Source organism: Pituophis catenifer, unplaced genomic scaffold, assembly GCF_029215685.1.
Source record: "Pituophis catenifer annectens isolate HBS135680 unplaced genomic scaffold, rPitCat1.0.hap2 SCAF_1, whole genome shotgun sequence".
Lineage (NCBI taxonomy): Eukaryota > Metazoa > Chordata > Lepidosauria > Squamata > Colubridae > Pituophis > Pituophis catenifer.
This window is the reverse complement of record NW_027256881.1, coordinates 239,730,263-239,745,110: the sequence shown is the minus strand read 5'-3', so window position 1 is coordinate 239,745,110 and position 14,848 is coordinate 239,730,263. Positions and strand designations below refer to the sequence as shown.

Here is a 14,848-nt window from a genome sequence, read left to right as displayed (position 1 = left end):
TTCCTTAAGGATATGTAGCCGCGTGTGCACTTCTGAACCGGTAAGGAAGGTAAATAGATTTCACCCCTGCTCAAGAGGGGAGGCATTGATGCTTATACAAAAGGAACAAGGTTTGAATGGTGATGCCATGCCTACAATCTTGTTGATCCTAATACCCCCACCTCCACAACTGAGTAGGGAAGTAGAAGAAGTTATTTCAACTCTGCTAACATAATCAATTCACAGCTCACTTCGTGGTAATTGTGGTTGCAAGTCCTGCTTTGCCTACAGCCTCCAACTCTCCTCTGAGCCAGATAAGTGCTGCTTTGCCACCTAAATCTTCTCTTTCTTCTCCTTTTTGGAGCAGAAAGTGAAAATGCTGCTTCGTCCAGAAGAAAGAATTCAAGTCTGAAAGGGAGGGGATTCCCCCACGGAACAGGAGAGAAAAAATCATTTTATTTATTTATTTATTATTTTATTTAATTTTTATACTGCCCTTCTCCAACAGGACTCAGGGCGGTGAACAGCTGAGATAAAACATAACATATAAAATTTAAAAAACAGTTTAAAAGACATTAAATAATTTCGGCCCTCAATTTAAAACAACCCAGTTAAAACCAATTTCAAATTAAAACCGAAAGGATAGGATCAAGCCTTTATCAATTTCTGCATTCTTGCTTCTTCTTTTTTTTTTGTATATATTTTTTATTTTATTTTAAAATATACATCAACATTAATAAATTAACAGTGTGACATCTGGGTATCATTCATTTTGATACAAATAACAATAATGATATTAATAATATTTGTTACATTAGTCAAACTTTTGTACTCTTAATGTTAATACACATTTGTATTAAGATATAATCCTTCATTATTTAGTTGTTCAGTGTTTCAATGTGTCATTCTAATGCCAATCACAATATTATTTGAGCATATATAGTAATACCATCTTTCAATCTCTTTCAATCTTTCCAACTAGTTATTGCTTTTATTCTATTATATAAAAATGTGTATACTAATATTCCCCTTATTTCTTATTCCTACCTCTATTTTAGCTTTTAGTCAGGCCACCATTACTAATCCTAATGTTGATACAGGTGTTTGTATTAAGATATAGCATATTTTTCAGAGTATAAGACACTCCGGAGTATAAGATGCACATTACTTTTTGGGGAGGAAAACAAGAAAAAAAAATTCTGCCTCTTCCTACCAGCATCCATTGGTATTCATCCTTGCAGCAAATAGCAAAGAGCCTGGTCAGCTTCAGCAGGTTATCACAGCCTGATTCAGCATGAGCAGCTGATTGGCAATTGGATCAGCCTTCTGGAATACTGCCGATCAGTTGTTCCAGGCTGCAGGGATTGCCACAGCCCATCGCTGCCTCCACACGTCACACTTTTGTCCTTTGCGTGTTGCATTTTTGGCCTCCGCACGCTCTGTTTTAGACCCGTTCCAAGCTGCCGGGATTGCCACAGCACATCACCGCCGATTACCGCCTCCGCGGGTCACATTTTCAGCCTCCGTACATCGTGTTTTCGGCCTCTGCACAGTCCATTTTTGGCCTCCATGCATCACATTTGCAGCTGGTTCCAGGCGGCAGGGATTGCTGCCGCTGCTTCCCGCAGCATGCAGAAGCCAAAAACGCAACATGCAGAGGCTGAAAACATGACGCGCAAAGGCAGTGATAGTCAGTGATGTGCTGTGGTGATGTGCCCACAGCCTGGAACAGGTCTAAAATGGAGTATGCAGAGGCCGAAAATGGCTGAAGGGCGGGGGCCAGTGGGTGGGCAGGGCTCGATATTTGGTGTATAAGATGCACCACAATTTTCACCCACTTTTAGGGGGGAGTGTGTCTTATACTCCAAAAAGTACAGTACTCCTTCATTATTTAGTTGTTCACTGTTTCTATGCACCATTCTAATGCCAATCACCATATTATTTAAACATATATAATAATAGCATATTTCAGCCTGTAATCTTTCCATCTAGCTATTGTTTTTATTCTATTATATAAAAGTGTGTATTCTTATTTCTACCTCTATTTTAGCTTTTAATCAGGCCTCAATTATATTAAAAGGCAATTCCTTTCTATTAATCATCTTTTGCCCATTTTAATACTTCAATTCTTATTTGTTTTTTGGCTTGCCTCCCATACTCCTCTCTTGGATCTTTGTCTCTATCTACATCTATATCGTTACTATTCAGTCTAAATATTTCTCCCATCTCTACCATCTTATGCTGCCAGGCCTCCAAAGTGTCTGTCCAAGCCCCTATCTCCCTTTTGAAAGTATCTTCCTGCTTATCCAAATCCATTTTTAAATCACTTAAAATACTTTTTCCTTGATTTGTTTCAATCATTATTATCTTTATTGTCTTCTCCTTCTTGTCTTCTTGCTTTATTTGCTGATTTGTCTGTTCTATCTTTTCCTCCATTTTATCTGTTGTCTCCTCCCTTTTCTGGACATTTTGATCTTAATTCATTGTCCCTTGTAGAATATTTTTTATTTTCCCATCTATGCCATGCATTAGGTTCTTCATCTCCCTGTGGTTTTTTGTCACAGTGTCATTAATGCTTTGGAACATTAGTGCCATTTCTTTTAAAATTCCACTCATTTCCCTTGGTGGAGCATCTCGTCTTATTTTAGTAAGTCCCACTCTTGCTCAACAGTCCAAAAACCATATATACAGGCCTAACATTGCTCCTCAGAGAGTACAATAATCATAGTTCTTTATATCCCAGGATTATTTGATCAGTTCCATTTAGGTAGTCCAGGAAGCTTTCCAAATATCTCCTTGCATCCACTCTATAGGTTTAATCATATATCTGAACATTCAAGAGTCACTTTACTTGGGTATCTTCCTTGTTCTCACAATTAAACTGCAGTAGTCATAAAGAAGATAAACATAGAACAGTAAGTATCACCACAGTCCTCCAGATAAATGTTGTTTATTTTTCTTATCAGAAATCTCCCCAGACTTGTAGGAGTATAGTATATTTTCCATTCATCAGTAGGTTGTGCCCTCAATTTAAGTTTCAGCATTGTCTCAAATCTGGCAAGTTTTTAAATCCAATTTTAATTAGATTTATAAAAACAAAGTCAATTATTTAAGTAGATAGTTCCAGGATTTTAAAATACCTTTCCAAAACAGCTGCTACCCTGTTTAAAAGTCCAATTTTCTATGTTTTAGAAGTTTTTTTTACTTTTCTCCCCTTAGTTCCTTTCTTTTGGGTCTGGGATTTTTTTCTTTAAGTGGTTGTTCACCGCTTTAACAGATCATTCTAAGAGTCTCTTTCCCTGATTTTTTTTCCCTCTTAGGGTTAGATTCTAGGTAAAAAAGGAATCATCACACCTAGTCCCAATCACTGTTCATCTACACTGCTCATGCACGTTCTTTGTTGTCTCAGCTGTCCCAGCTTCTCGGCAACCATAATGGCTGCCACTTCTCCTCATTGTGGATGAGAGGGAAGAAAGCCAAGGGTCAAGCGGGAGAGTTGTGACTCACCACAACCTGCAGGATGCCCCTCTTTTCTTCGCTACCCCTACAGGGTGGCTTTAGCTTCTTTTGGAGCCCTCCAACGGGGAGAACTTGGCATGGGAGTGCAGAGACCACTCCTTATGTCCGATCCCACCGCGATGTCAGCCGGAAGTCTGCATTCTTGCTTCTGACAGACAACCATATTGTTCCATTCCTTTTTTAAAAAAATTCCTCCTCCTTTTTTCTTCTCACAGTCAGCCTTGAACCACTTTCTCCTTTCTTTCTAACCTTTGGGCCTGAGAGTTCAGGAGGCAGCCACACTACCAAACCACATACTACCAAAAACAAAATCTTTTTTTTCAGGTCACAAATGCTAGACATGCCTCTGTTCTTGTTTTCAAGGAAAAGGAATAACCATTAAGGGTTTCTTTGGTATTGACTCCCATAGAAAAAATGCAGGTCTAGAAAGCAATTTATGTAGGAGCCTCTTCATCAGGCTACTTCATATATAACAATATTGCATTGCCCCATGCTGAGGGACAGGATGAATCAGGAACAAACCCAATGGAAAAACACATTTCCACAAGTCCAACCGTTGCAGGGGAAGATGGTCTTACCTTATTCTCATTTCAGGTAAACTACAGTAATACAGCTTCTCAGTCCTCAAAATAAATCAAGGTCATAGAGTTGGCCTCCCAGAGAGTCATTTGGGAAGCATCACCTACAGTGCACTTTTCATTATTTCCAAAAAAGAACACCTAGACAACTTAACTGGCATTTCCATCATATTAAACAGTTGTCTTCTCGATGTTCACCTTATTTGTTTGTGTGTGTATATTTAGAATGCCTTTGCAGCTTTCCACAAGAATGAGGATCTGGTGAAGAAATATTTGAATTCCCTCCTAATTGGAGAGCTTGCCCCAGATCAACCATGCTGTGAGCCAACAAAAAATGTGAGTATTGGGTGATCTCAGCTGTTGGATTTCTTTTGCAGAACTTTTATTTTAGATAGTTAAAATAACTATATGTGCCTGTGCCTGTGCCTGTGCCTGTGCCTGTGCCTGTGCCTGTGCCTGTGCCTATATCTGAATCTGAATCTGAATCTGAATCTGAATCTGAATCTGAATCTGAATCTGAATCTGAATCTATATCTATCCCCATCATAATAACTCCTTTCAGGGCAAAGAACATTATACAAAATGCAGAGGCATAAACAAAACTAAACCAAAGGAATTAAAGATCTAAGGTAAAAAAAAAAAAAAAGGAAAAAGACAGCTGAATCTAGGTTACATCTGTACCAGGGATGTCAAACTCAATTTCATTGCAGGCTGGATCAGCATTGTGGCTGTTTTTGGGGAGTGGGTGGGTGAGGGGGGGCATGGCCAGGGTGGTCATGGCTGACTGAGTGTAGTGTAAGGGCATGGCCAGCTTGATGTTGCTCACATGAGCTGGGTGCTGTTTGGGAGGGAATCCAGGGGTCTCTGGCGGGTTAGGTGATGGGCGGGAGGCTCATCCCACAGGATGAGATGAGGTGATGCAGGGGTGTGGGGTAGATGTGCTACCGCCATGAGGCAACATAGGGGATGGGGCAGCTGGTGCAGGAAACTGTCGGCCATCGAGCACTCGCCACCCTTTGTGTATGGGGGGGAGGGGTTCTGGCAGCACCAGCAACTTGCCAGCCCCTCAGCTGGCACACTCTGTGACTCTGGAGCCTGCTCTACTGGGCTGGCCATCCCAGGCAGCAGGCAGAAGCAGGGGAGGAGGCACATGATGCAGACTGCTGGAAGTGCTTTGTCCCACTGTCTGTTTTTGCTTGCAGCTGGAGAGCAGGTCACTGCTGATCATCTTCTCCTCGGCCCCCTCGTGGGTCTTGCCCTTAGCTTGCATTTGGAGCAGGGGTGGGTTCTAAAAGTTTTTACTACCAGTTCTGTAGGTGTGGCTTATTTTATGGGCATGGCTTGATGGTCATATGACAATTATTTAGGATTTAGCAGAGGTACTGGTTTACCAGGCTTTTAACTGCTTGCAGAGCTGTACCGATCTACCCATTTATTTTTGCAGGCACTGATCTACTCGTGTATTTTTGCAGGCACTGATTTACTCATGTATTTTTGCAGGCACTGATCTACTCATTTATTTTCTTTTAACACTGATCAGCTGTAGGGCAGCCCTTTGAAGCCCTGCGGCAAGAGTTTGAACAGTTTTTTTCCCTCTAGCCATCAGCTGGGACTCAGGAGGCAGCAATAGATTGGGGGTGGGGCCAAATAAAAGGTAAGAATAATGTGGGGGCAAGGGGCGGGGGGGCAGAACCAGTTTGGTGACGTCATATCGTCACCGCTACCAGTTCGGGAGAACCAGGGAGAACCAGGAGGAACCCACCACTGATGTGGAGCATGTTCCCCTCATGCACCCAATGCACCTCGACCCCACCATGGGCTGCCGCTGCCACTGCTTAACAGACCCACCCAGCCCAAAGAGGCGAAGCAGCCAGCTAGAAAGGCCAAGTAGAGGTGGTAGAATACGCCTAGGCCCAGCAGGCAAAAGATGGCTACCAAGAGTGGGGAAAGCCGATCCCCATTGGCCCCATGGCTGCCTAGGCCCAGAAGAGATGGGGGGGGGAGATGCAATCCTGGCTGCCAGACATCTTCCCTTGTGCACGCATACATGTGCGCACACACACACACACACACACACACACACACACACACACAAACACAAACACAAACACAAACACATGCATGGATTTGGGAGAAGTAAGTGGAGAGCCACAGAGGCAACAATGGGGGAGGGATCAAAATGGGAAACCTCTGTCCGGAGCCTCTGGCAAGTAAAAAAAAAAAAATCTGCGGAGCAGCGGCTTCCCTTTTTGTCCACCCTCTCCTCTGTTGCCCCCATGCCTGATGAAGAGAGGGCAGTTCGCTTCTCCTGGTTTCCAGGACAGCCCCATGCACCAGATCTAACCACCTCATGGGGTGGATCTGGCTCACGGACCTTGAGTTTGACACCCCTGATCTATACTATTCATTTTATCTCTTCATATTTTCTATAGAAATGGAAGATGAGCGGCTACCGCAAATGTGATAGACAGACAGAGATATTCTTACAAACTATAATTGCTTCATCTATGTCTATTTATCATTTCATTCATTGTCTATTGCACTTTTAACTTTCTTTCTCTCTCATTTTAAGGATATCCAGTCACAACTTTCTCAGTCTTCCTCTTGACCCATTCACTCTTACTAATTTGTTTTAGTAAGAATGACCCTCATTCATTCTTTTTCACTGATCAAACCCTCTACATATTTATTTCATACAGTCACTCACTTTTGTATTTAATAAACTTCACTTAGGATCTTTTAACCCTATCTCTTTCTTTTACTACTTTTCAGTACCTCATTCCTATTAGAAATTTTTACTATTACTGCTATATTATTATAGTTCTTGGTTCTTTGTTTTAAGATCTGGATGTCCTGTTTAGTGTAAAGACAGAAGGGCAGTGGGAAGCATTTTCCAGATGAGACATTGACTTAGTCAATGACTTAGATAATATTTTCTGGCCATCAAGTAGTATCATTGAAATAAATCTTTGGGTATTCAGAATGACTTCATTCCCTTTATTATTTAATTGAAAGGAGAATGCATAGTAATTTTTGAAAGCACTCTGCTTTTCTCCCCATTCTGAGGAGAAAATATTAGGTCCCACATGTGAGAATCCCAAAACCTCTGGGCTGTGGAATCAAGATGATAGACCATTATTTAGTTAAGTATTGCATTTACATCATGCACTTTCTTTGAACCTCCAGATGACATAAATGGGGGTCTCCTTAATTTATCTCAGCAAGTCTGTGTTACAACTTGATCTGAGAGAGAGCAACTGATCCTAAGTCACTCAATAAGCTGCATGGTCAAGTGGTTCATCCTGGTTCAAATCCAACCTTAGGTTTAATATATAAAACTCAAGATGGGCTTCACAAAGGAATTACAAAATAGGGAAGAACATGACTTTTACTTAGTATGGAAAAAGTGGTATAGTTGGTTGAAAGATAGGAAAGAGATGAAGCAATAGGAAGTAAATAAAATGACCAAATATAATATGATGGAAACAAAGAACAGACATAGGTTAACAAAGATCAATATTAGATAGATAAAAGGGAATGACCAAATAAGGAAGAGTCAAAATACAAAGAGAAATGTATATTATAGTTGCGACAAACTGGACATGTATTGAAATGGATGTTTATATGTTTTTATGTTTTATACATTTCATTGTTCTGTTTAGTTTATACTTATAAATAATATATATATATATTAAAAAAAAAAACTCAAGATGGGCTTTTGGTCTAATCTACCAAAAGGGTTCTAATGTTCTGAAGCAAGTAAAAAAATCTGTCATCACTTCTTGTAGGAAATGCTGATAAAGGATTTTCATGAACTGCGTGCAACAGTAAAGAAGATGGGGCTCTTGAAGTCAAGATTCAGCTTTTTTGCTTTCATGTTTCTGCATGCTTTCATACTAGACATTGCATCTTGGTTTACTATCTGGTATTTTGGAAAATCCTGGATGCCTTTCCTCTTTGGAGTAGCAATGTTCTCCATTGGACAGGTAACCTCTTTGTGTTGCAGAGCATAGTAGTGTTGTAGAATAGTCTTCAACATATTTAGAACAATTTAATTGCTTTCGTTAGTAATTTAACACCTTGTGCACTTATCTCAGTTTTCAATTCTTTGAGCTGTTGAATTTGAACATAGTAATTCAACTACACACACACACATTAAGAAAAGTGTTATTCCTATCGCTTCAGGACCTGAGCAAATTATACTGCAGAATATGCATGATATTGCTTCATCTTTTTTGTCTGGTGAAATTAAAATGTTTGGAATGAAGGCATGCTTTTCCAAGATAATTGTATTTGCTGACTGCATACAGCATATACAGTGTTATGTACATATGTATGTATGTACGTGTGTGTATGCATATACATATACCCCAACACATATAGTATATAATCACACACTGTGTGTAGTGTGTAGTTTTTTTTTATTAAGAACTGTGGTTCTTTTCAATTAATTAATGACAATGAATGATGTTCCTCTACCAATTACTCCGTACATAAAAAATGTGGAGAAATTACATACATATGTGTCATATTTGTTGATTTTTACTTCCAGATCCAGTATGGTTTTCTCCAGCATGATCTTGGCCATCTGTCAGTCTTTGAAAAGCCCAAGTGGAACAGAGTAGCTCACTTCGTGGTGCTTAACATTCTTAAGGTCAGAATCCATCCAAGAGAAGGGAAAATTTAAGTGATGATTTGTGATGATTTATATATTTGAAATTGGATTCTGCCAATCCATTGTTATTTTTGGTCTCCTGGGTTTTGAAAAATAGGATAAGGATAATGCATTTATATAGCATACTTTATGCACTGAAGTGCTGAAAATATAAGATCATCTTTTTGCAACATCTCTGTAAAGCAGAGTTTCCCAATGTTTCCAGCTTTGTAAACCGGCAGGGGTGAAGGGATGGTTCGTGCAAGCGGCTGGCAAGTGCACATACGCAGCTCCATTTGAGCAAGTGGCATGCACATGCGCCTGCCACTCACACAAATGGAGCATGTGTGCACATGCTCGCACACTGCTTGTGCAAGTGAGGATGCATGTGCATGCACATGTGTTTGCCGGCCATTTCCACGGGACAGTTGCAAACCCCTCACAGCCCACTAGTGGGACACAGTCCACAGATTGGGGATGCCTGCTGTAAAGAATGATAGCATTAATAGTGCTTCCTTACAGAAAAGGGAGATGGCGTTAAGAGAAATATAGCCAGTCTTCATTTCATAGCTATGAAGCATTTTTAAAAATAGTGCACTATACTTGCTTTGCTTTTTCACTACTGAAGATAAAATAGTGGAGTGTTTTCTGGTCTATTTTTGTTTCACACAAATGCATTTAGCATCAAAGCTGGAATTTTCAATAGTCAGTCTTGGAATGAAACTTTTTCAGATGCTTAATAATAAGAAGAAATGAAGCTAGTTTACACAGAAATGCTGGAGGTCAGTGTGCTGTCACTATACAGAATTCAATTCCTGAATAGATGAAAAGAAGTGTAAACTAACAGAACTGCAGCTATGTAAGGACCTGCCTCAGCTACCTTCTGGTGAAATGAATTTGCATTTCTTTTTTTTTATTATTGCAAAAGTTTTACAATTACATTTTCACCCCATTTCCCCCCCCAACCCACCCCAAACTCCCCAACCTAACCTTCCCTAACCCCCCCCAACCCTCCCCTCCCCCCCGGACTTCCACAGAATATACTCCCAACAAAATCCCCTTTATATAAAACTTGAACCCCTCCATCCCCCATATAGTTTTTTTATCTTCACAAAATTCAAATATTTCTATCTTTATATAATACTATCAGTGAAAAGCTATTTGATACTTCCTAGTTTGATATTTGTTCTGCACATAATCTATCCACTTTTTCCATTCCCATTCATAAGTCTCTTGTGAGCGATCTTTTAAATATGCTGATATCTTCGCCATCTCTGCGAAACTGGCCATCTTCAAAGTCCATTCTTCAATAGTGGGCAAAGCTTCATTTTTCCAAAATTTACCTATCAATAATCTCGCTGCTGTTATCATATACAATATCAACTTTGTTTCATCCAGTGTAAAACCCTTAACTATACCCAGTAAAAACAATTGTGGAGAAAATTGAATTTTTTTCTTCAAAACATTCTGCATGACCCACCAAATTTTTATCCAAAAAGCCTTGACTTTCTTACATTCTGAACCCAAATTTTTTCCCATGTTTCCAACATCACTGGTTCTGCAAAATTTTGTGCCCACTTAATCATACAATCTTTAACCAATTCAGTTTCTGAATCCCTTTCTAACAAAACATTGTAAAGCCTTTTAATATGCATTGGACCTTTCTCTTTTATATGTCTAACCAATTCTTCCTCATGCAACATAATACCAATTTTTTGGTCCTCTTTCCATCTCAATTGAAGTTGATTATACTGTAACCAAGTTAAATTAATCCCTTCGTCCAACAGTGTCTCTAATGTCTTCAGTTGCCATCTGCCCGCATCTGTAAAAAGAACCTCTTTATATAAACCCCCCCCCCCCCGAGTGACATTATATTTGTATTCCACATAATATGACCAAGATCCAGCCATAGCAATATTTTATAATCCCATTTGAGTCAGTGCTTCTTCCAAACTCTCATCAAAGAGTCTCTAAGTATATGGCTTTTAAATACTTTATCCACTTTGTTTTCATAAAATAAGTAAGCATGCCATCCAAATTCAAGATCAAAACTTTCTATATTCAATATTCCAGTCTTTTTCCTTCCAAACCAATCACTTGCTTGAGTCAAAGCTGCTGCTTCATAATATAACTGTAGGTTTGGAAGTTTAAGACCTCCCCTTTCTGGAACATCTTGCATAATTTTCAATTTCACTCTCGGTTTTTTCTCGTTCTTATTTCTCTTATTCACTCCACTTTGCCATTCTTTCAGTTGTTTATCACTTTTAAGCACCGGAATCATTTGAAATAAAAAAAGAAATCTTGGCAAAATGTTCATCTTAACTGCTGCTATTCTTCCAAGTAAAGACAGCTGCAGTTTTTTCCAAGTCTCCATATCTTTCTGTACGTCTCGCCACAACACCTCATAATTATTTTGAAACAATTTCATATTTGATTCTGCAACCTGAACTCCTAGATATTTAACCTTTGGTACTATCTCAAAACCTGCCCTGCTTTCAAGTTCGTGTTTTCGATCTTGTGTCATATTTTTAACTATCATCTTAGTTTTTTTCTGGTTCAGTCTAAATCCTGATACTGTACCATAGTCTTTTATAATGTCTTTCATCTGGATTATTGATTCCATTGGCTGTGTTAGGGTAACAACCAGATCATCTGCAAATGCCCTTATTCTGTAATCCTCTTGCCTTATCACTATTCCTTTCAAGGTACTCGAGTCCCGTATTGTATTCAACAAGACTTCTAATGTTAAAATAAATAACAATGGGGATAACAGACAACCTTGTCTTGTTCCTTTTTCAATATTAAAGTCTGTTGTCAAACTTCCATTAATAATAATCTGTGCCTTTTGCTCTTGGTAGATTGCTGAAACCGCCTGTATAAATTGATCCCCAAAGTCCATCTTTTTTAAAGTCTTTAATAGAAAATTCCAATCCACTCTATCAAAGGCCTTTTCCGCATCCAAAAAAACCAGCACTGCAGGGATCTGTTTATTCTTCTCAAGATATTCCAATAAATCTATAACTTGCCTTACATTGTCCTTCATATATCTGCCCTCTATAAATCCCGCTTGATCATCATGAATCACCTCTTGAATTACTGGCATCAACCTGTTGGCTAATACTTTTGCATAAATTTTATAATAATTATTCAGAAGAGATATTGGTCTATAGTTCTCCAGTTTTTTAGGACCTACTTGTTCTTTTGGTATCAAAGAAATATAAGCTGTTTTCCATGATGGGGGTATTTTACCCCCTTGTTGTATATTACAAAATAAGTCTCTAAGTTGTTCCACCATTTCTGCTTGCAAAGTTTTATAATACACTGCAGTCAAGCCATCAGTTCCAGGAGCTTTAGCTGTTTTCAATTGTTTAATTGCTGCAATTATCTCCTCTACTGTTATAGGATGATTCATTCTTTCTTTTTGTTGTTTGGTAATTTTTGTAACTCTTTTATTTTCTAAATATTTTTCTATAAATCCATTCTGTATATCATCTTTAGCGTATAATTTGGTATAATAATCTACAAAGACTTCTTTAATTAATTTTTGTTGAGAAATTTCTTTCCCTCCAATATCGATACTATCAACAGTCCGCATACTCTGCTTCTTCCTTAATGTATAGGCCAACCATCTGCCCGGTTTATTGGCATTACAAAATGTATTATGCTTTGCATATTGTAAATTTGTTGCAGCTTGTTCCGCCATAAGCATTTGGAATTGATCTTTCAAAAGTTTTATAGCACCACGTATTCTTTCATCTGTTGGATTTTTAATAAGTAACTGTTCTTTATTCTTTATTTCTACTTCCAGTTCAGATCTTTTCTTTTGTCGATTCAATTTATGCTTAGAATTCATATAAATGAGTACTCCTCTCATATACGCTTTACTTGCATCCCACACAATTTCAATTGGGGTACCCTTATTCAAGTTTATTTCAAAAAATCCTTTCATCTGCTTTTTAAGTTCTATTATATTTTTTTCATATCTAAACAAGTTTTCATTTAATCTCCATGATCTTCTCTCAGTCTTTTCAGTCTCAATTTCTATCCATACTGGGCTATGGTCGGTTAAAGTTCTTGGAAAAATCTTTGTTCTTTTTGTCTTAACAAGTAAATCATCTGATAATAAAATAAAATCAATCCTAGAGAAAGATCTATGTCTATCAGAGAAAAAAGTATAGTCCAATTCTTTTGGATTATGTATTCTCCAGATATCTTTTAATTCCAAATCTTCTTTCATATCAAAAAAAGTCTGTGGTAGTCTAATCCTTGACTTCGCCAGGCTCTTTTTATCTAATTTGGAATCAATTACTCCATTCCACTCTCCCATGATTAAAATAGATCTATAATCCCATTGCAGTATTTTGGTGTGCAAAGTTTTATAAAAATGATCCTGTTGTTGATTAGGAGCATAAATTCCAATCAGAAGAATTTGACTGTTTACCGTATGCAGTTCAATTGCTATAAACCTGCCGCCTTCATCTGCTTCTATAATTTTAGCTGACAATCTTTTATTTACATAGATGACCACACCATTCTTTTTTTCCGAAGTTGAAGCTATAAAATGTGTTCCTAATTTAGAATTTACCAAATATTTTTGATCTTGTGTTCTGACATGAGTTTCTTGTAAACAAATTATATCATTATTAAATTGTCTCAAATATGTAAATAACTTCTTCCTTTTCTGTGGTGAATTTAGTCCATTCACATTCCAAGATAAAAACTTAATTGTCATCTACTCCTTTTTGAAGCGACGAGCAGAATTGCCGAATATCTTCCGAAATCTTCGGTTTTGCTCCCCCCATGGCTTCACTTCCTTGTGTAGTACTCTTAGCTCCCTTTTTGTATTGTCTTTCCTTTTGTTGCTTTTCTTTAAGTTGCTTAGAAATTGCACGAGTTATACGCTGGTCTTTGGCTTCAGCCATCCGAGCCAGGTCCAAAGCCTCATCTCTTATGGGCAAAATTGGAGAAGATTCTAACAGGGGCTCCTCCAGAAAACCTCCTGTAGCACCCTGCATTTCCACTGGCTCCACCTGCTTAAGCTGCTCTTCCATCTCTTGCTGAGGTTGCTTCTCCTTATCACTCTCCTTTATCTCCAACACTGTAGATGTACGTGGGGATGGTGATCTCTCTTTAAAAACAGTAAAGTAGAAGTGTTCCGCCTTCTCAACAGTATTCAATCGATATCTTTCTCCATTGTACTTCAGAATTATGCCAGTTGGGGCATCCCACCAAAATAGTATTTGTTGTTTTTTCAATTCATTCACTAAAAAACCAAAGTCTTTTCTATCTTTTAACATCTTAGGTGGTAGTTCTTTATAGATTCCAATTTGAGCTCCCTCCACCTGCACAGAAGAGAGAAAAGATTTTTGCAAAATATCATTTCTTATTCTTCTATCTGTAAAATATATCACCACATCTCTAGGCAATTGTCTTTGTCTGGCCACCCACGAGTTCACTCTGTAAATTTTGTCTATTTTGTAAAAAATCTCTTCAGGATTAATTTTTAACAGCACAGCCAGAGCATCAGCACAAATCTGTCTCAAGTCTTGTCTATCATTCTCTTTAATACCTCTAAGCCTTATGGCGAATTCCATGGACCTGAATTGCATCATTCGTTTTCAACTCTCTGCATTTTATTATCAACATCAGAAATTTTATAGTCAGTATCCTTTATTTTAACATTGACTTCTGATTTAAATTCTTCCAGTTTGGAATCCACTTTAATAATAATTTCTGACAGGCCAGACACCACATTCGATATTTTGTTAGTCACCTTGCCATAATTCTCTTTCACCACATTTTTAATTTCATTAATTTCTTGCTTAATTTCCTGTTGAGATTTTTGAAATTTATCATCCAGAGCCTGAGTAATAAATTCTTTTAAGCTTTCAACATCAAAATCTTTTTTCTGACTCTGCTGACCAGGAGGAAGCTACTGTTCAGGTTTATGTGTGGGGGATCCCCCCGCCTGCTGCCTTTCCTTCCTGTTTCTTAGAAGCCATTCTGCCACGTAGATTAGCCTTTCTGAAAAAGGAAATCCTTTTTCCTTTTCCACCACCACAAAGTCCTCTAAAAAAATCCCCCAGGTTTAATCAAAGTGGGGATAGAATTAGACTGA

The 14,848-nt window shown here is 38.3% G+C and overlaps 1 protein-coding gene across 1 annotated transcript in view; it reads left to right on the top strand.

The window, feature by feature from the left end:
• Window positions 1–14,848, top strand: part of LOC139327492 (acyl-CoA (8-3)-desaturase-like) — a 44,515-nt gene that overhangs the window by 9,934 nt on the left and 19,733 nt on the right. The window contains 3 exon segments of the mRNA XM_070957330.1: window positions 4,302–4,412; window positions 7,865–8,062; window positions 8,629–8,730. Of these exon segments, the coding sequence (XP_070813431.1) occupies window positions 4,302–4,412; window positions 7,865–8,062; window positions 8,629–8,730 (411 nt within the window).